This window comes from Trachemys scripta, chromosome 5 (genome assembly GCF_013100865.1).
Source record: "Trachemys scripta elegans isolate TJP31775 chromosome 5, CAS_Tse_1.0, whole genome shotgun sequence".
NCBI classification, from domain to species: domain Eukaryota; kingdom Metazoa; phylum Chordata; order Testudines; family Emydidae; genus Trachemys; species Trachemys scripta.
Window position 1 is genome coordinate 51,692,283 of NC_048302.1, and position 22,094 is coordinate 51,714,376.

Here is a 22,094-nt window from a genome sequence, read left to right on the forward strand (position 1 = left end):
AATGCCATTATTTGCCACCTGAGGATCAGCACCGCACCACTCCTAACTCCATGTCTATCCCCAGCTAGCCTGTAAGCAGGCTGATTCAGTTGTTAAATTAGACAATACCAGGCTGGATCTCCACTCTGCTTCGGCTGCCTAGTGTGATGAAGTAGGATAGAGATGTGACAAAGTGGGAATGTTCTTAATGTTTTCCCTGAGTGCTGTGTGTGTGCCTCAGTTTCCCCTATGAATTTCTCGAGTGTCTAGGGGTGTGTGATTCTTGCAGAGCCCTAGGGGGCCAGTGTGATCCTGTCTGTATAGAGAATGGCCAACACCCTGCCTTCTGACAACTAATGGCCTGGGGCCCTCCTCTGCAAAGGTGCCAACTAGAGGTGTTGAAAAACAAAGATCAGGTGACCTCCTGACCCGGGAAAGAGACAAAGGGAGAGGAGGGGCTGGAGAGTTTTCAGTTTGGGGCTGGCTGGGGAATCAGAGGGAATCCCAAGGTTGGGGTCTCAGTTTCCTACCCCCCCAGAAGGACCTGATTAAGGGGTCTTGTTTATGCCTACAAGCTCTGGTTTGGACTGTGTTCCTGTCATCTAATAAACCTTCTGTTCTACTGTCTGTCTGAGAGTTACGGTGAATCGCAGGAAGCCTGGTCTCCCTCCAAACTCCGCGACACGACACCTAGTATTAAAAATAAATTTTTCTGCAACCCTCAAATGAAACACTAATATTACATATTTTAATTAATGGCCCAGTGAACTTTTGTTATCAAATAAACCAATCCCATTATTGTGCAGAACTTTGACCTATTCAAAATAATTTAAAATTAGAAATAATTTAAATAAATTTATGTAAAAATGTATTAGAGTATGTATTTGGTACACATGAAATTAAGGGACTAGTAGCATTTGCTAGAATAAAGAAAAGTACAGACGCATTATAAATGTTTCATCATGAAATGCTGTCAATGCACCTCAAACATGACAAGAAACAGTCTCTTAGTTCCTGTCCCAGCGCTGACAACTGTATGGAAAGTTGCTAGGATGTCATAGTGACAGTTGGGTTAGAGTATTAGCTTTTCACTTCCGGGAACCTGAGTTCATATGCTAACTGGTGGTTTAATCCTAGTCCTTAAAGTCCATATTAGTACACACAACTAAACCACCACCTAAACTAGCACAATTTAAAAGCTTTTATGAAGTTTCTAAAATATCTTGGGTGTGACCCAAGAACCCCATAGTGCCAACAGGAATGGTGGTCAAGGAATATCTTGATTGTGGGATGTACACTGTGTTTCATCAAAGAATGTCATATAAGGTCTTAATGGAAAACTAGGGGTCACAATGGCTTTCAATATCATTGTGAAAGGTGTATATATAGGTATTATGTAAGCAGTCATGTATATATATACTGATATTATGTTTTTAAAGTTTGTATCAAGGTATTAGTCACTAGGCAGAGGTGAGGAACAGGTTTTCTTCTGGACACGAGATAAGAAATTTATAGCTCTCTGTCAGAATGTAAATTAAGCATTGAATGCACAGTGGATGCCTATTTACATATGAAGTCAGATGTTAAAGATGTGGCATCAACAAGAAAGCAGTACACAAGAAAAACAAGCCACAGGTGATTATCCCGTCCCTGAGGACAGATCGTGAACTTTGGAGATATATGTAGGAGGGGAAACAGACACCCCTTCATCCTGCGCCTAGGAAATAAATGGACAGCCCGCTTACATTCATCAGAAGGGGATCTCAGCTAAGCTTGGCTGAAAATGCTGCAAAAGACTTTGGGTGAGATAAAGCTTCTTTAGACGGGAGGTTAACCTGTTAGCTAAATTTAGTCTCTAGAAAGTGTGTTATAATTTTGTCTTATATGTAACCATTTGTTTCTAATATCCTTACACATGATCGCTTGAATCTTGGATAATAACTTATTGTTTTCATTATAAACATACCTCAGTGTTGTGGTATTAAAGCAAAGTGCTGATCCTGAACTGAATCTCACAAGTGGCTCCTTTCAGAACAGCAGGCCTAGTAGTTCTATGAGGAGCCAGTGCCAGTGGCTGGATAACCCAGGGGAATGCTTCAAAGGGACTCAGGGACTGGGGTGCACCTACTGTTAAACTGCAAGGCAAAGTATGTGCTGGCACATCCCAGAGCAAAGGGCTTGAGTGACTGACAGGCTGGTGGTGTTCAGGAGCTGCCACCCAGCCAAACACAGTCAAGATTTCCTCATACTGGAGGCTGTGTTTACTCTCAGTCCTGGATACCCAGAGAACCATCACACTGGGTTGTCTTTTCTGAAGGGATTTTCTTCCCAGCTTCTGAAATAGGGTGCCCTCCCAATGCAACGTTATTTATACAAGTGTCCCCTGCCTCATTGCCCAGGGCTTCTACTTCCTCCCCACTCAATAAGTCAAAGACTTACAGGAGGTAGAAGGAAGAGGAGAGAACCTGGTTAGGACTGAAACTCTAGTTCCTAAGTAGTAAGGTGCTGAAATCTGCATCACAAAGATCTTTTTATATTTTATCCCAGTACAACTTTCCTCCTCCTTCTTTGAATAGTCCCATATCACAGCAGCTCTGCTCTTGCCAGGGGATCTTGACATGGCTCCCTCCAGAGTCTCATCAATATTATCACTGAATAGTCAGCAGTAATTGCTACTGAGCAAAATGATGTTCCTCCCTTTTTTCAGGCCAAATTCTGCTTTCAGTTATGTCACTCAAATCCACCAGAACTGTATTGTTCTCAGTGGAGTTACTGTGGATTTGCACAACTGTAAGTGAGAGCAACATTCGGATCCCCTTCCTCACCGAATGTGTACTTCCTGTGTACTGCTTCCTTGTTGACGTCACATCTCTTTGTTAACATCTGACTTCATAGGTAAATCGGCATGCATTGTGCTTACAATGCCTTCTTCGCAGAATGAGATTGAGCTCAATATTCAAATTTGAATCTCCCACATTGAAAAATGTATTGTTAGTGTATTCCTGCTCAACAGCTCACAATGTTGCCTGCTGCACAATAGTTGGAGACAACGTGAAATGATTATTGGTAGTGCCATAAACTCAGAGAGAGATCACATTACAGAGGGTATAGTCTACAAGGCAGTGGTCACAGTAATAATACTGGCAGAGGGCAGGGCTTCTCCCCAGCTTCTAAACACTTGCCACCACACCCAGCCTCCTTTAAGAAGGCTTATTCTCTTAAAACAGGCAACTAAAAATACAGAAAAACAGTCTTTGAACTCACTCCTTTTCTTTCAGGCTTCAGGGCCACCCCACCCAGGATCCTTTGGCAGTTTACTAGCTCTAGCCAACTCTGTGCCCTTCTTGGAGCAGTAGCCCCAGGACTGCATCCCTCAACACCTGGCCTCTTGCTCCAGGAACCCACCAAAGGAGTTAGCTCCTTTCCACCATGACTTCCCTTCCCCAGGCACAGCCTGTCCCAATACTCCTTTCCACCTTCCATTTCCTATCCCCTGCAGGCCCAGGTCTAGGCCCACCACCTTTAATTGGCTGGATTTAGCTCACCTACTTTGACATAGAGGAGCTGGGCCTAGTTCTGCTCACAGGGACCAGTTACCCTGTGACAAATAATTAATATTTGCATAGCATGTTATATTTTCAAAGTACTCTACAGATATGAATTAACTAACCCCACAATGACCTCATGCAGTTGCTGGGTAACTATTATCCCTATTTTAGAGTTAGGGAAACTAAGACAGGAAAGTGAAGTGGCATGCCCAAAGCCACAAAGTTAGTCAGTGTAAAAGCAGGATTAGACTCCGAGATCTCTTGACTCCCATTCTCGTGCTCATTCCTCCAGACCACACTACCTTCTATGGTCATCGTCATGCTATTGGTCCAGAACTGACTCACAAGAATGGCCTCCACTATAAGAGGTATGTTCAGTAAGTCATCAGAAGTTTCAGGGAATGGGAACAAATAATAGCTTATCATCCCTCAAAATTCAAAACACTTTATCTTTGGTAAATTCCCAGTATGTGGCCACTAGAGGAAAGTAAAGACGTGAAATAAAAAATATACTTTCAAATAAAACCCACTCTTGCTCTATAAACTGCATTATTTCCAACATGGAAAGCCTAAAAAAATGCTCAATAATAATGCAAATGGAAATATGACTAGTGTATTCTTTTCCTATGGCAACATTTTTCAGCTGATTTTTACAGAGCATATTTAACATTTCCTGATGCTCTGAAAGTCAATTTATGCAGAAAAAGACAGCAGCTAGGCATTTGCTTATTCCATTTTCCAATGCAGTAAAGATTTGTATCTTACTTTTTCTGAAAGCATCTTTAAAGAATTCTTCAAGCTGTCTGGAGAATGCTGGCTTGCAGAATTAAGCAGCTGGTCTGCATGGCTTGATATGAGGGGCTGAAGATGATTGATGTTGCTGAGAACTTCTTTTGCCTTGGCTGTGTTTTCAGGTGAATAGTAAATACACTGGTATCCAGTACTGTAATAACAAACGTGGAGACAGTTATAGAATGTCAAAAATCGTTTCCACTGTAAATAGCCAGATGGTTAACTGTGCACAAGATACAAGTTCTCACTATTTATATCACAAAAATGATAAGTTTGTTAAGCTTTACTATACATCTTTATTGACACTACACCTCTACCCCAATATAACGCGACCTGATAAAACATGAATTCGGATATAATGCGGTAAAGCAGTGCTCCGGGTGGGTAGGGCTGCGCACTCCGGCAGATCAAAGCAAGTTCGATATAACACGGTTTCACCTATAACACGGTAAGATTTTTTTTGGCTCCCGAGGACAGCGTTATATCGGGGTAGAGCTGTATTTACATCTGTCTTCCTGATAGGCTAAAAGCAGTCCCTGCTGTAACCAGGACAGGAGGCTATTCATTGACGAACACTCCAGATAGTGTTATTCAAACTAATTATTCCCATGGTGCTTTGAAGGATGATCATGCCAAGTGAGGGGTGGGGGAAAGGAAAATCCTTGAATTTTTATTTTATAATTGTGGAGAAAGAAAGGTTTATATTACCATTAACGACACATTCAGAGATCCACACTGGTTGGGTAATGACAAGAACAAGCATTAGACTTCCTAGATTTCCATCTTAACTCCTCTACTGGGTTATTACCTATCTGGTGAAGTTCTCCAAAATGGGTCATTAATGCTTAATTGATCAAGGGCTCATAACAGGCTCTGATCAGCATCAGAGATCTGCTCACAAAATGATAAGGACAGGAGTTATTTCCAATGAAAAGGGTCACATGTCTAATTTCACTAGACAAGTGAAGGCATAGAACCGGGGAGGAAATTAATTATTGCTAAAACACTCAAATGCCCCACCACAGACTCATTGATTTTCTTTTTCATTGTTTACAAACTAGGTCTATTGATCCCTTGAGTCTCCTGCTGAAAATGTATTCCCTGTTTCCTTTCCTAACCAAGCACCATCCTCTTTCATTTCCTTATTGCCTCTTCCAGTCCTTCCAGATTATCATGTCTTTATCAATTTATCAATGTACACGTCTATTAGTTCTCTCCCCTACTTCTCCTTTGGTCTATTGCCTCTTTCCCCTCACCCTCTTGTACAAAATCCTTCCTTTGCCACTCAGAGAATTGCACTTGAAAGTAAAACTACCCAAAATCTTTGGTAAGTTTCACACTGCAGCCCTAACTTAGCAAAAAGGGACAGAATGCAGCATCTGGGTTCTCTCACACTCCGTTCTGCTCCTTTTGGCTCTGTAACAGAGTTCATTTCACTTTGATATCCACTCAGCAGAGAGCACATTAGACAGATGTGGCAAGAGCTAGAGAGTTTCAGGATGACAAGGACAAGGGCAAGCTTTGATGCAGGGTGGTTCCAGTACACTGTAGCTGAACTGTACAGCTAGCTGAGAACTGTAAACATGTGAGTAACTATCCACAATTGGATGATATTTGAATTCAGACAATATTTAACCCTCCGTGATGTAACTAGAACTACCAAATTCCCAAGTGGGTAGGCTCCTGGAATGTTACTGATAACAAAACAGTGCATCCTCTATCTCCCTGGCTGCAACTGTTCATCCTTCTTCTGTATCTTCTCCTGTCTCTCTCTCTCTCTCTGTAGCCTTTATTTCCTCCTTCAATTCACTGAACAGGATTTGAACCCTGATCCTCCTGTTTGCTTTTCTAACTCTTATTGCTTTCTCTCATTTCAATTTTCTCCCAATCCTCTCTTTTTATTGCTTTCCCTGTTAGAGCATCTTTCACTGCCCCTTTTCCTTGCTGGTTTTCTCTCACTGTAGCCCGGATACAGCAAAGCACTTAAGCACGTGTTTATGTCCCATTTAAATCATCCCGACTTAAGTATGCATAAGTACTTTGCTGAATTGCAACTTGAAATACTGCTGTAATCTGTTCATTTTCTGTCTTTCATTGCTGCTTCCCCTCTCAGGCTGTCTTCAGTGCAGAGTTAGCCAGGATGATTAGCACCTGGGTCAGCCTAGCCCAACTGTGAACAGCCACTCCACAGAGCCATACCCAAATTACTGTGTCCTCACAAGTGCTGCATACAACCATGTGTGTGACTCACTAGGACTTTTGGGGGCACAACCCATGATTCTTTGTGCTGCAGTAGGCTGAGCTACTCTATGATTGTCTCTTAGTTAATTGTGGGAAAACTTGTCTGTCCTTCTGGGCAAACAGAGGGAATTTTGGGAAGGCACTGGAGGTCTATCAGCACTTGAGTGATACAGCCTGCATCCTCAGGGCAGGTTACCAGCCAGAGTGAAAGCATCTGAGCTTTAGCCTATACCCCCATCTGGGCCAGCTACTTGCCAAAGTAGCATATAGAAAGTAACTGTGCTTGTTTTTGAGAAGTTGGGTGACAATTTTCATGAAGTCACCCTGCAGGGTTTTTTCCGTACGCTTTTGTTTTTTAACTGGACTATGCCCCGCAGGTGTTTTTTCCCCTCAAACCCTGCCCATTGCAATGATGCAAATTCCGGCCCCATGCCAATTTTTTGCAGTTTTCTCGGCACTTTTTGACCAATCAGGCTTGTTTAGGGTGGTTTTCCTGGACCTGCGCATAACACTAGGAATTTGTGTGTGGATGGAAGGGAGCTGAGTGGCAACACCTAAGTAAGAGCCCAAAACTATGCCATGAAGACATACCCTCAGAATCACTGATGCTTTCTATTCCTGATAGTTCCTCTCCAGTTCTTTTTGATGATCCCCAGAGCCCTGCCCGGATACAAAATGTGGATCCGCATCCAATCCACATCCACTAGGATCAATCCGTGATCCGCTGGCCGTCTTTTACCTATACCAACATCTGTATTCGCATCCACAGCAGCAAGCTGTCTCACAAGGGCTAGCGACAGGGGAGAGAGGGAAGGGAGCAAGGGCTTGCAGGGAAGAGGCAGCGCGAGGGTGGCAACTGGAGATGGGGGGCAGTGCGGGACCGGTGTCTCGAGGAGAAGAGGGGTGCGGAGGGGAGGCCAGGGGGAAGAGGCGTTGCAACGTGTGCTGCTCCCGGGGGCTCATGAGCAATGGCACATGGCAGCAGCAGTGTGTGCTGCATCACAGTGGGGCAGAGGGATGAGGCGCCGGTGCCATGCCCGCTCCAATCCCTGTGGCCTGGTGCGGATCCTGTTGCCCAGAAGCCACCAGGCCAGGCCCAGGACTGGGAGCACGGCCAGTGCTCCCGGGCCATGGTGGTGATGCTGGCACTGCCCGAGGGGCCCGAGCTGCTGGACAGGAAGCGGCGCACTGAGCAGGTGCTGGATAGCCCTGACTCCAACCTGCCACCCAGCCCCAGGCACTGGCTGCTGGCCCCGAGCGTGCTGTGCCCCCCTGGCTGCCCAGGCTGGACACTGTGGGCCAAGTGCCATCGGTGAGTAGAGCCCTACGTGGTTGTATCTGCATCCAATCCACTATCTGCAAAAATAGTCCGTAGATATCCGCATCGAACGATATGAAGCGGATCTGCGGATTTGCAGGGCTCTACTGATCTCCCCTGTCCACCATACTGCATCTTCTGATGCATTTGGCTCTCTAACATCCCCATCAGACACAGTCTACATTCTTTTCCCTTGGATTCCTATTAGCATTCCATTTCCAGCATTCCCTGACTGCCCTCCCAAATCTACTGTAGCAGGAAAGTTACAGTGTGTGCTATTAAACAGATACCATTCACAGTAATTAGATTTCCTAAGACATTGGAGGTCTTTCCCATTCTATGTATAGGCAATTGGAACTTTTAAATCAAGGTAAATTGTGAAGACAGAGATGGTCTCCCTTCTGAGTTAAGGCTCTTATGTGGTTGATTTGCCATACTTTGAAAGACACTAAACAACCAAAAATCTTTAGGCTTTCAGAATTTTAAGGTTAACTCTCAGTGACCATAATAAGTTTTTGATAAAATTTCAAAGAAATTCAGCAATTAGTTTTCAGATTCAAAACAATTAAAATTACTCCTTTTGGAGATTCTTGAAGTTTCTAATTTTTTTGTGTCCCCATATTAAACAAAGGGCTTCTGTTTAATGTTGTGTCTCCATATCTGATGAAAAGGCTACTTCAAGATTCACTGGAGAAGTCATTTCTGTAATTACCTTGTGCCCAGGATACTTTTCAGAACTCAATTTTCATATACAAACAAATTTCATAAATAGTATTACAGAAAAACTATGTATGAGACCCCATCAATAAATCTGATGAAGAAACTTTTAAAAGACAGGCACATCAATGCAAAAGCTGAATGCAGGATGTTACCACTGAGACTAAACTTGTGCACTGGGGAAAGCAAATTTTGTAGCTCCTGCATGTGAAATCAGATGCAATGTAAAAATATACCCTTGACATATAAAGTATGTAATTAGTGATGTATATGTTGAAAGAGACTATAATTATGTCTTCTGGGTTAGAGTAAAACTGTTTATTGGAATGTATAACATAACTTTCACATAATAGTATTGCTGATAATCAATTATATGCAGATTACCTTACGTGATCATTTCAGTTTTTAGATTATTTTTAATGGCAATGTAGTAGTGGTATAATTTGAATAAAGGTTATATTAATTACTTCAGCACTCTTAACTCTAAGTTAACACAGTTTGTTTGGCAAGAAGTACTGCAATATGCTAAATGTCTAGTTCTTAATGGCACTCCATGTAACTCCAACTCTACTCCTGCTGTTAATTGACTCATTTTTGTAATTGAGTTAAATTGCCACCATCTGCAAGGGGGTTAAAATCTTTTAATAATGAACATTTGACCCAGTGTTTCTCACAGTAATAACTGCTGATGTTAAAATGCAGAATTGAGAAGGTGTATATTGGAGGAAAAACATCCCTCACAAAATAACCGTGAACAAATACATATGCATATATCACTCTGCCTACCTAGCCAGTGGATTATTGTTTAAACATCACTTACAGTTTCATGGATACAATTTCTAATATGAAAAGTTATGAGGAAAATTAAATTGATAAAAATATGGCAAACTTATTGCATCCATGAAATAAATCTGAATCTTCAAAAAATAACTAGATAAATTCCTGGAGGATAGGTCCATCAATGGCTATTAGCCAGGATGGGCAAGGATGGTGTCCCTAGCTTCTGTTTGCCAGAAGCTGGGAATGAGTGACAGGGAATGGATCTCTTGTTGATTACCTGTTCATTCCCTCTGGGACACCTAGCATTTGCCACTGTTGGAATACAGGATACAGGGTTAGATGGACCTTTGGTCTGTCCCAGCATGGCCATTCTTATGTTCTTAATCCACTCACCTGGGATTTTCAATCAGAGTTGGGAGTTGTGCACCCAGCCTCCCCACTGAATTTCACAGGGAACTGTGCAACTAAGTTCCTTAGGCCTTTTTAAAATACCCAGTCCAGAATACTAAATCAAACTGAAGAAGAGCTCTCTGTAATCTCAAAAGCTTGTCTCTCTCACCAACCAAAGTTGGTCCAACAAAAGATACTACCTCCCTCACCTTCTTTCTCTAATATCCTGGGACCAACACAGCTATACCACTTCATAAATTAAAAAAAGTGAAATCCTATGTTATATCTAATCTATCTGTACTTATGAAGTCATCATCATGGGCCATGATCCTCAGCTACAGCCAAGGCCAGATTTTGCGGCTTGGAGATGTTAGTGTGCATAGCTTGCCTTTGTTACTCTGGAAGAGTACTCTGGAAGAGTAACAAAGGCAAGCTATGCACACTAACATCTCCAAGCCGCAAAGTCCCCAGCATAACTCAGGTCAGCTTGCTGGCTGTTCTAAGTGCCCTCAGCTGTCAATGGCCCTAAGCTGCTTGTGGCAGCCAATCATCAGCTAAGTGTAGGACCATCCTGGGTATACTCCCTTTCCCCAGCCTCAGTTGGGCTGCAGTGATAGCGGCATAGGAACCGCTTTGGTGGCTCTACACTACCATGATTCTGCCTCTTGGGGAGATCCTTTCTCAGCCAGGTAATTCAACTTTAGGATCGCTGTTTAATGGTGCAAAATGCCCGAACACAGGGGAGAATCTGGTCCATAGTAACTGAGCACAGTTCTCAGGAGAAAAATATTGTGCTTGCACCTCAACCCAAAGCAGAGAGTTAAATTGTGCCATTTTGGTAAAGTCCTTTATTGGGAAAGTGTGGAAGTGCACTACTTTTAGGGGAAGCGTGCATGCTACACCTGCGTTTATGATGAAACAGCATTCTCTCCTCTCCCTACCCGCTCTTTGTGCTGGCGCAAAAGAGAGGACAGAGCCATAGCTTCACCTCCTCCATGCCACTCTCCTATCCCTTTGAGGGAGAATGCACCAATAGGTCTGCCAAAGGCAGCAGTCCCTGTTCTCTCCCAAGCATAGAGGCCATAACCATTCGTGGCCCCTGTGTGGGAGTGTTATCCCTTCTCTGATACACACACCTGTAGAAGTGCCTGGGACAATCTGGCCAATAGAATCTAGTACACAGAAAAATATTTTGATAAGATTTTTACATACCAAATGAATGATTTGGCAAGCTGCTGAGGTTTTCTGGTAAAATTTCCAGTGAATCTGATGCACACATTTTATGGACACTGCAAAAATGTTCATCTCTCTCCCTCATGCACATACACAAAGAGAGGGAAAGTGAACAAAGAGTAATGTCTCCCTGAAAAGTGCTGTGTGACAGGCTGCGATTTCCCTTTGAAAATAAAGGCTACAATTAGATCAAACACAAGTCATTATTATTTCAACATGACTGGGGGTTTCTGTGAAACATTACCATTTCAGACTCCTCAGACAGTGGAAATGGGTTGAAGGTTATGAGACACAGGTAATAGGAACCCTGAAGATTTTTGTTTTAATGAAACCCCTGGTAATAAGTACATTATGGAAGAAACTCACCTCGATCAAAGATATGGACCATGTTTAATAAAAAAGGGTCTGTTTAGACAATTTAAACCCATATCAAATAATTATAGCTCTTTTAAAAATAGTTTCAATGCTTTTTCAGCTTCAAGTTTATTTTAGTGAAGACTAGAAATATTTCAAGGGCCTTATTAAAAGCTGGCAGAAAAAACCCTCCGAACAAATCATAGAACCTAATGCAGCTTCTGGGGCACCTCTGTTTTCCTTGATGGTTAGTAGTGGAGCATTAAAGGTCTTATAATTACAAGCCTATGTGTTTTGGCTGAAGCACATAGCACCAAATTAGCTTTTAAATAAGAAGAAAAAAGTCCTTGGTGTATCTTGAAAATGATTTATGAACATTTAAAGCACTGAAGCATTACATCAATATAATGTATAGCACATCTAACTTCATGTTCCTGAACAATTTGGTTCTAAAAATAATAGTTTACTCTGCCACCTAGATTGGTGGAAAGACAGATCTTTCCATTTACTGGAAGATGAGGCAGCCTGTATTAGCAGAACAACAGAAGATTGAGCCTGAACAATTGATTTTCTTTCTCCTTCTGCTAGAAACTACAGTTGCTAAAAAAAACAAAAACAAAAACAAAAAAAACAAAAAAAAACCTTGCACATAAAAGCATTAAAAATAAATAAACATGCTATCTTGAGATTATTAATACAGCACAGCTGTCCACCTTACAGAAAGTAAAGAGATCCCTCCCCCCAATGAAGAATCATATGAAACTTCTGTATGTCCTATTTTTTAAGGTCTTACAGACATCACAGCAAAACACTTCTATCATTAATACAGTAGATTTTGGGGTTAGTGCTTATTTGCCCGTATAGATTAAAAATTACTTCATAACAATTATTCTAATTGGTGCTGAGGTATTTACCATCTGTGCTGATCAGAGGTCATTCAGTTATAAGGGTTAGAGTGGATGTAAATCATATGTCTGATGTTTCTAGTGATAGGAGCTTTTTAAATGCCACTCAGTTTCAGGTAAAGAAATTTATAGATTGTTGAAATGCTAGCTTGAGCCCAGAACCTGACTAACCTGTCTTGGGATCAAATACCCACAAAAATCTTGCTTTCTCCTTACAAGATGAATTTTTGTTTTTTATTGTGTAAGTTCTTTATTTAGAAAATTCATTGTTTTCAGTATCTGGATGTACTGATCATTTGGTTATAATGATCACATAAGAGCTACAAAAATATTGTTCTTTATAATAGGACTCCCCAGTACCTTTGATACCTTCCTCCTGGTGAAAATGAATTCCATATGTTTTCCAGTTCCTTTAACCAGTCTTCCAAATGATATAGAACTATTTTTTTTTTTTTGCCTTGGTAAACTTTCTTGCAATGAATTTTATATTCACTGTTTGGTTTGACAATTAAAAATGCAATTATGCCTCACAAACTGTAGAAGATGGAGCATAACCTTGATATCAGTTAATTTTACCTCTTACCATTTCTCCTGCAGGGGTGGACTTGAATCAAAGTCAAGACATCCAGTCGAAGTTTTGCATAATTTTTAGTATGCTGATATTGTTGGATATTTCAATAAGTTGTATTAATAATCGAATAGGGGTCAAAAACATACTAGGTACTCCTGTTGTATGCAGTGACAATGTTGCCTAGAAGGCTACAGGGAACCTTCCCAGTTTGGCTTGGGAGGTAATCTCTTCCACATCTCTTTAAGTCTTCAGCTCAGTTAGCCTAGAGGAAACAGTTGCTAGATCTGCATTTTTATTTGTTCACTTTACATTCCGCCTGATATCGCCAGGTGTCACTTTTTCTCTCAAACAAGGCTTCAAAAAGGTGATCCCTTTGTAAAACAGAAAATTTTAAGCTGTCCGTGGAAATGCTAAGTGTGTCCTCACAGAAGCTTCATGAAGCTAAATAAACATGCATACAAAATAAAGTCGTCTTCAGGACAGTAAAAGCATTTTCTCCCTAGTAAGAATCAGAAAGTTTCTTTCAAATATTTTCTTTTGCTTTCAAATGTTGCCTATCTAAAGTGTTTCTTTGCCTTGAATATTAAGATATGGGAGATTAGTTTAGGACCATTTCATTGCTTCCCAGGGAAAAACCTGCAGGGAAGGAGGAGGACAAAAATCAGTGAATTTCCCCGGCAGAGTTTTCCCTGCACTATTTCCTCAAGTAGGTGCAGCTGGGGAGCTGGGGATTTTGGAGGCTTTGCCCCTTCCCAGTTGGGGACCCATGGGCAAAGGGCCTCTTTCATGTGGGGGAAGGAATTGTCCTTTCAGGGTTGGCTGCTGATTCATTGCACCTTCATCCCATCTAGCACCTGGGATCTACTGGAAGCCACACTGACAGTCTGTGGTACCTTGCAGCAGCTCAGTAGCAAAAGGCAATCAAAGCTCAAACCTGTATTACCTCACAGACATATCTATTTCAGGTTTCAGAGTAGCAGCCGTGTTAGTCTGTATCTGCAAAAAGAACAGGAGTACGTGTGGTACCTTAGAGACTAACAAATTTATTTGAGCATAAGCTTTCATGGGCTACAGCTCACTTCATCGGATGCATGTTGTGGAAAATACAGTAGGAAGATTATATATATATATATATATATATATATATATAATCTTCCTACTGTATTTTCCACAACATGCATCCGATGAAGTGAGCTGTAGCCCATGAAAGCTTATGCTCAAATAAATTTGTTAGTCTCTAAGGTACCACACGTACTCCTGTTCTTTTTGCAGATACAGACTAACACGGCTGCTACTCTGAAACCTGAAATAGATATGTCTGTGAGGTAATACAGGTTTGAGCTTTGATTGCCTTTTGCTACTGAGCTGCTGCAAGGTACCACAGACTGTCAGTGTGGCTTCCAGTAGATCCCAGGTGCTAGATGGGATGAAGGTGCAATGAATCAGCAGCCAACCCTGAAAGGACAATTCCTTCCCCCACATGAAAGAGGCCCTTTGCCCATGGGTCCCCAACTGGGAAGGGGCAAAGCCTCCAAAATCCCCAGCTCCNATCTCCTTGTCAATTGCTGTAAATGGGCCATTTTCATTACCACTACAGTTTTTTTTCCTCCCCTGCTGATAAAAGCTCACCTTGACTGATCACTCTCCTTATAGTGTGTACAGTAACACCCATTGTTTCATGTTTTCTGTTTATATCTATATATATCTTCCTACTGTATTTTCCACTACATGCATCTGATGAAGTAGGCTGTAGCCCACGAAGGCTTATGCTCAAATAAATTTGTTAGTCTCTAGGGTGCCACAAGTACTCCTGTTCCTTTTGCAGACATATCTATGCACATATCCATGAACTGGCCCCATGGAGAGCAGCACCATTGCAGGCTTAGGTCTTCTGTAGACTTTGGAGGATGGAGCAGGGAGAGAGAACCGTGGGATCTGGCCCTTTGTAGGAAGAGAGTATGAAAGTAAGAGGTGGCTGCCAGTCCCCTTGCCGTTCTCAGTCTTTTGACATACACCTTACTGTCAATTTCCAACTCCAGATACAAGCATGGAAGTTCCAGGAGGAAGTTCTATTGCAAGGGCCAGACACAATTACAGTCCTTGTACTCTCTTGAGTACAGGGACTGCTCCCTCCCATCACCCAACTCAGGGGCACAAGACATCCCACAGAGGGGCCAGAGAGAAGCACATTGCCCCTTTCTAATGGATGGTGCAGGATGTACACACACCCTGGGAGCTCCAAGAGGGATCATGCATCTTCTTTACAGGGCACTTTTCCCTAACTCCTGAATAAACAGGATGTAAACCCTAGGTGCTGACCACTTACAGTCACCTATGACCCTATAGGGCTTTGCCACAAAAATGAGGCTGTTAGCCCTGCTATCCCATGCACTTCCAAATCGGGTGATTATTTTCTGCCTCCCTAAATTCACTCTGCAATTTCAGATGGATATATTTTTAATTTCCTGTCCTATATATTTGTGCAGTGATATTGTGCATTGTGTAAAAGCTGCCACATTCCCCCCACAATGCTGGATACAGTACATCTAATTGATGGGTGATGAGGATCTTATAATTTGTATGCTCAGCCAACTTTTTTGAAGGGTTTTAGGATCCATTTGGATGAAGGGTGTTATATTAATGTACATAGGAGTTATGGGAAGAGAAAAATGAATGAGAAAAACCCATTTCTGAGCTTTACCAATTCCATCCCAGACAGACCGAGGAGAAAATACAAAATATTTTCCCTGTGATTTTGCCCTTCAGCCACTTTGTTCTGCTTCAGAGGGGTAGCCGTGTTAGTCTGAATCTGTAAAAAGCAACAGAGGGTCCTGTGGCACCTTTAAGACTAACAGAAGTATAGGGAGCATAAGCTTTCATGGGTAAGAACCTCACTTCTTCAGATGCAAGTAATTGTTCTGCTGTGAATAACTGCTTCATGTCACCCTGCTCAGAACTGCATAGTGGGGTGCCAGTGAGGAAAGGAGCGGGAGAGTTGCTGACCAGGGCCCTAGAGAGGGGAGAAAAGAGGAATCACTGCTGGAGCTCCCTTCCCTCAGGCCTGCAAGGGGTAAAAGCAGACTTTCCTGCCTAAGATCCCTGCAGGCAATTATTTTTGGAGCTTGTACTAAGGCAGTGGTTCCCAAACTTTAAAACCTGTGAACCTCTTTCACTAAAATGTTAAGTCTTGCGAGCCCCCTCCTAAAAATGAGTATTTCCAGGGATTTTCTCCTTTACCGGAATATAAATTATAAAAGCAGTGATCTTGGAAATATAAAATGTGTTTTTATGACATGCTTATTACACACTATTTATTATTCATTATTATTTATCATTACAGTATTTTTATTACATTATGAAAACGGCAACACTGTTCCAAGATCTCACTTTTGTAGCTTGTATCAATTTGAATAAGTCTGTTATAAGACAAGGCTCCTATGTTTCATCAAGGAGTGTCAGATGTGAAACAGCATGAAGGTATTTAAAAAGTCAACTCAAAGAGTTCCTCCTGCACAAGCATTCAGGTCTTGAGCAGTCCAGGCAAACAACACACATTACAACAAAGCTTAAACTTGTTCTTCATGATAATTTTAAAACCAATACTAGCTGCCTATTTAATTTTAAAAACAGTAAAAAATATGCACTCCCTTTCCATTTCTTATAAGGAGTCTCGAATTTTAATTCTCCTCACTGTGATAGATATGCTTGCTTTGATTTGCTTAGCTCTTAGAAGTCCAGGGGCTCCGGGCTGCTGGCCCTGTGCTGCCTGAGAACCCTAGGGACAGCTCCTGTCCGCCATTAGGGAATTTTTTCCCCAAGAACCCCCAGTAACATTTCACGAACCCCCAGGGGTTCACGAACCCCAGTTTGGGAACCACTGTACTAAGGTAAAGGCACAATGAGAGTGGAAAGAGTGGGGGAAATGAGACGTGTTTGTGAGGCTTGACAGGTATTTGGAAAGAACAGACAGAAAAAGAAGAAGAAAGCATGGGAGTAGAGAAGAGAGACCAAAAAGGGGATGTGCTTTGAGATGCTTCTCAATGAAAGGATCAATACAAATGCAAATAATTCTAATGGAAAGTAATTTGAATAATTAAACTCAATTTATGAAATACACTAGCAAATGCAACTTACATACATTTTAAAATATTGTTCAATCATTTACATATGTAAACAAGTTAAATAAATCAGACACAGAAAGCACTAAACATAACTGTCAATATCTGTCCGCTCTCTCTATGGGACACTGAAACTGCTCGGAAGCTGAAATAGCAAACTACTCCTGAAGCAAAGAGTGTCATCTAATGGAAACTTCAATGTTGGAATAGTTTCTTGTATATTTCAACTAGCTTCAAGAAGCTATAATTTAACTAGGGCAAGAATGTGTAAAATAAATGTTAAAATTTAAACTTTTTGTAAGATGTGATTCTGATAGCTAAGGGCATACCTTACATCTCAGGAACCGCCTATCATCCTTCTTAGCTTTGAAATAAGATGCAAGCACAACACATGTACTGGGAAAAATAGAAGGGGGCAGTAAGAGGGAGAGTGGCAGCCCAAAGTGAATGTAGAGGTGAAAGTCACATTCCTGTCAAACCAGCCATGATTCGGAAAGCAGAATCATACTTGGGGTGTAGATATCTTCCTTAACAGTGGCCAGAAAGAAAAACATCACATATACTTCACTGTCTTTTGTCTTCACTACCACAAGGGAAAGCTTTTCCCAAAACATATTTATGTTAAAGGCCAAATTTTCAAAATTGGACTTTAAAAATAGCATGCACTTTCATCTGTACATGTAATATCCACATTTGCACACTGGCATATGAATGCACAAAAGGGAAAGCAAAGGATTTGGATGGTCAAGAACTGGACAGTATTCCTGAATTTGACACACACTTTTGGTAAGACTTTGGGCAAGTCACTTAGGTTAAAATTTTCAAATACGGGGGACTAAAGTTAGGCAGCTAAATAACTGGCTGGTTATCAAAGGTGCTCAGCACTAACTGTTCTTACTGAAATTAACATACGTAGGTAACTGTCTCTTTAAGTAACTTTAGGCTTCCATGTTCGAAAACACTAGCCTTAATGTCTCTGTGCTTTAGTTTTTCCATCCATAAAACACGGATGAAAATACAAACAGATGCTGAAAGGGTTAATACATTGATCTATGTAAAGTCCTTTGAGATCCTCTGATAGAAGGCACTATAATAATGCCAAGTATTGTTTGCACACACAAGTTTTCACACACACACAGGGTTTGCAAGTGATGCACTTTTGGGGCACACATTTTGTTGGGCTTTTTAGAAGAACGGCTTTATAAAATGTCATTGTATGATTATTTGTTTTGTATTTGTGAATGCAAATTTCATTTACCTCCCCACTCTTGGGAGAGAAGGGGGTCAGCCTTCTGTCTGTATAGCCATTCACTGGCAACAGAACATGAAATAACTCTCAGCACCAAGTCCACTTCATGAAAATCTCTAATACTGAATGATATTTACATTGCATTTTCAAGCTTTCTTGTCTGTAAACAGTCCAGGGAAATTTTATCCTTAAGATTTTTATATCTATGCAACTTAAAATAGTAAAGAAATAATAGTTTTTAAAGTGTCAGATATGTTTGAGCTAGCCATTTTCTAGCACTACCCCTTGGCGCTGCTTTAGAACATTATGAACTAGTAGCTCAGTCATTCACTTGCCTTCAAAACTAAATATGTTGCATTTCATTTTACTCCCTTAGCATCAGAGAGGTAGGTGTGGAGTTCCTGCTGACAGCTTAAAATGCATTCTGTATTGATGGATGACTAGAGAAAATGCAAGCTGTGTGCATTGAGGGGTTAATGCAAAATCTTTTCTAAGTGACACTGAAATAAATAGTTAATCTGTATCACCTCCTGTTTTATTCTTTGTGATACTGTTAATAATAATAAACTTTGCTGAGCATTGGATAGAAGAGGTAATTTCTTTTCTATGGAGAATCATGGGAATCTAGAGTAATGATCATGCCAGTGGGAGTCAGTACCTCGAGTTCTAATACAAGTGCCACTTACCGACTGTATAGGCTTGGCCTAGTCATTGAAGGCCTGAATTTCAAAAACACAGAGAACTAACAACTACAGTTGAATTCAGGGGGAGCTGCAATTGTTCAGATCTTCTGAAGGGCCCACATAGCACATGCATAATCCCATGCTTAGTCAACAAAATATTTAAGTGTAATGTTGAATGTGCATAAGCGCTTTTGCAGAACTGGGGCTATAATAAAGCTTTTTTTTCTCCCTCTGAATCTGCTTCCCATTTTGCAGAATGGGAATAATAATATTTTCTTACCTACTTCACAGGGGACTTGAGAAGATTATTTAACATTTCTATAGTGCTCAGAAAAATGGAAAGTGCTATTTATAGGCATGATACATGTAACTATTACAAGAAACTGCATTGGAATATAGCTACAATTACTCTCCACTTAGCATAAAGCACTTTCTTAGCAACATGTTTCCAAGCTTAAATATTCCTTAGGCTCCCTGGAATAGAGAGAGAAAACATTATAAGGTCTTTAATGTTGAGTCCAGAGTTAAAAAATAAATCTTGCTATAAATAAAATATCCCAAACAAATTTAAAGCAATCTATTGGAGAGGGGAAGATAAATGCACTGTTTCATGAAAGATACCTTAACTAGTCCAAACAGACTATCTGTTATGCATTTAACAAATAAGACTGTTTTATTATTTGATTAGCAGATAATTGTTATTTATAGAAGTACTTACTTTCGCCTTTCTGCCTCAAATTTACTCAACAGTTTCCGAAGACCACCATTCTTAAATCCCTGATAATGTGCTGCAGGGGCTCCCACTGTGATGACATCATACAGAGCATCTGGAATGGGAATAGACAAGGACTGAGATTTGCATGCGCATCCACATGTGCAGGGCATGGCTGCACTGCTGAATCCACTCTACAGGAGATGGAGGGACTGATTCTGAATAATTTACTAGGAATAACTGAGAACAGGGTCACAAGGAGGCAAAAAGAGCTAATCAATCTTTCCACACAGCCACGTGCACACCTAACTAACTTAGAATTTTACCTGATTTATTGCTACCTTAATGATATACCACAGTGTAGAACAATATGTCCTAGCTCTGTATTTACTAAGGTACAATGCAAATTGGCCTTTTGTGTATTTCACTTTATAGTGTCTTAGGTCGCTTAATTTACAGTCAAGTTGAAATCCATAGATATTATAGCCAGAAGGATCATTATAATCAACTAGTTTGACTTCTCGCATAAGACAGGGCACAGAATTTCACCCAGTGATTCCTGCATCAAGCCCATGACTTCAAGCTGAGCTAGAGTATATCCTTTAGAAAGACATCTAATCTTGATTTAAGGACTTCAAGTGACAAAGAATCCACCACATTCCTAGGTAAATTGCTCCAATTGTTAATCACCCTCACCATTTAAAATCTGCACCTTATTTCTAATTTGAATTTATTTAGCTTCAGCTTCCAGCCATTGGATTTTGGTATACCTTCTGCTTGCTGGATTAGAGAGTCTTCTCCTGTCAGGTACCAGAGGGGTAGCCATGTTAAGCTGGATCCGTAAAAAGCGACAAAGAGTCCTGTGGCACCTTATAGACTAACAGACGTATTCGAGCATAAGCTTTCATGGGTGAATACCCACTTAGTCAGATGAATGTACATGAAAGCTTATGCTCCAATACATCTGTTAGTCTATAAGGTGCCACAGGACTCTTTGTTGCTTTTTCCTATCAGAAATCTTCTCATATAGGTACTTACAGACTGTAAGCATGTCATTCACTGCCATTTAATATTTTAAAGTGAAAAGTTGTATGTACTTGCTTTCTTTTAAACTCTTATGGAGTCCACATGGATTTCTTCTCTGTATTATGGGAAAGGGTGAAAACTTTTAAAACTGCCCCTTTCTTTGTGTACCAGCAGTGAGCTGCAGGCACAATTATCTGCTAGCACAAATTGTAACAAACAGAAATCTGATTTCACCTTCATGTTAGATATCTAACTGCTGTTGTTTATACATGCATTTAATAATGGCTGTAATTTTGTGCCCCCAAATTGAAATAGAATCCTCTCAGTCTCGAAAGCGATCAGTTTTTAAATATATTCAGTTTATGGATCCAAAGCATGTCTTTTTTTTTTTTTTGCATTCTGATGACAAATGTCCCTATAAGCAAGAACATTGCATAAATGGACTGTATTTTATTTGTGGAGCTCAGTTTCAAAGAAGATGCATTCAAACTGATTTTACACTGATGCGTGGTTGCTCTTCAGAACTCATTTAAAGCAGAAGTGGGAATAATGTCATTAGCCTTCGGTGAGCTCCAGGATTTTTAAGTAGTCCATTCATTGCAGGCCCATAGTTTTATCTGTAGTATATAATCTTGGGTTATTAGCGTTCCACTACTATAGATGACAGTAAAATCCAGATTCTCAAAAGTTCTCTAGGTGCTTAACTCCCACTGATTTCTGTTAGTCACCTATATATCTCTGGAGCCAAGTTTTATATTTCTTAGAAGAATGGTGACTCTAAAACAGAATAGGATGAAACTGTGAGGTTAACTGGATAATGGCATCTGAATTTTTTTATAGATAACTCATGACATATGTAAAAGGGAAGCATTCGAAAGTCTAAACCCCAGTGGTTTTGCTTTATTTTATATTGAAATCAAGTCAACACCCATGGTGGTCACTAATGAGAGCTCACAATACTTTGTATGACCATAAACCATTTTGTAAATTCTCACAGTTATTTCAGAGTAAGTTGTGATAAAGGGTGGTAAGTCATCAAATAGTCTCTTGTGTATACCCCCAAAACTGGTGAAGCATGGGGATATTTGAAAATACATCTTAAAATTATTATTTTTGAATGTGAGGGAAGGGAATGCAAAGGAGTAGGAAATAAATAATGGTTTATTTAAATCCCATTACTTTCATAAAGCTATTTACACTTATAAAATACTAGGGTTACCATATTTCCACAATCAAAAAAGAGGACACTGGGGGGGGGAAGCCCCACCCTAGCCCCACCCCCATCCACTCCCTCCCACTTCCCATCCCCTGACTGCCCCCCTCAGAGCCCCAACCCCCCTGCTTCTTGTCCCCTGACTGCCCCCTACTGAGAACCCCCCACCCTAACTGCCCCACCCAGGACCCTATCTGTCCCCTGACTGCCCCGACCCTTATCCACTCGCATGGGTGGCAGGGTTGTAGAAATTTTGGTGGTGCCC

General features: G+C 40.9%; 1 protein-coding gene across 3 annotated transcripts in view; it reads right to left on the minus strand.

The window, feature by feature from the left end:
• INPP4B (inositol polyphosphate-4-phosphatase type II B) overlaps window positions 1-22,094 on the minus strand; it is a 301,350-nt gene that overhangs the window by 111,813 nt on the left and 167,443 nt on the right. For all 3 annotated transcript variants that reach the window (XM_034771368.1, XM_034771367.1, XM_034771370.1), the window contains 2 exons: window positions 19,597-19,705; window positions 4,293-4,470 (listed from right to left, as the gene is read on the minus strand). In XM_034771368.1, the coding sequence (XP_034627259.1) occupies window positions 4,293-4,470; window positions 19,597-19,705 (287 nt within the window). The remainder of the gene's footprint in view (window positions 1-4,292; window positions 4,471-19,596; window positions 19,706-22,094) is intronic.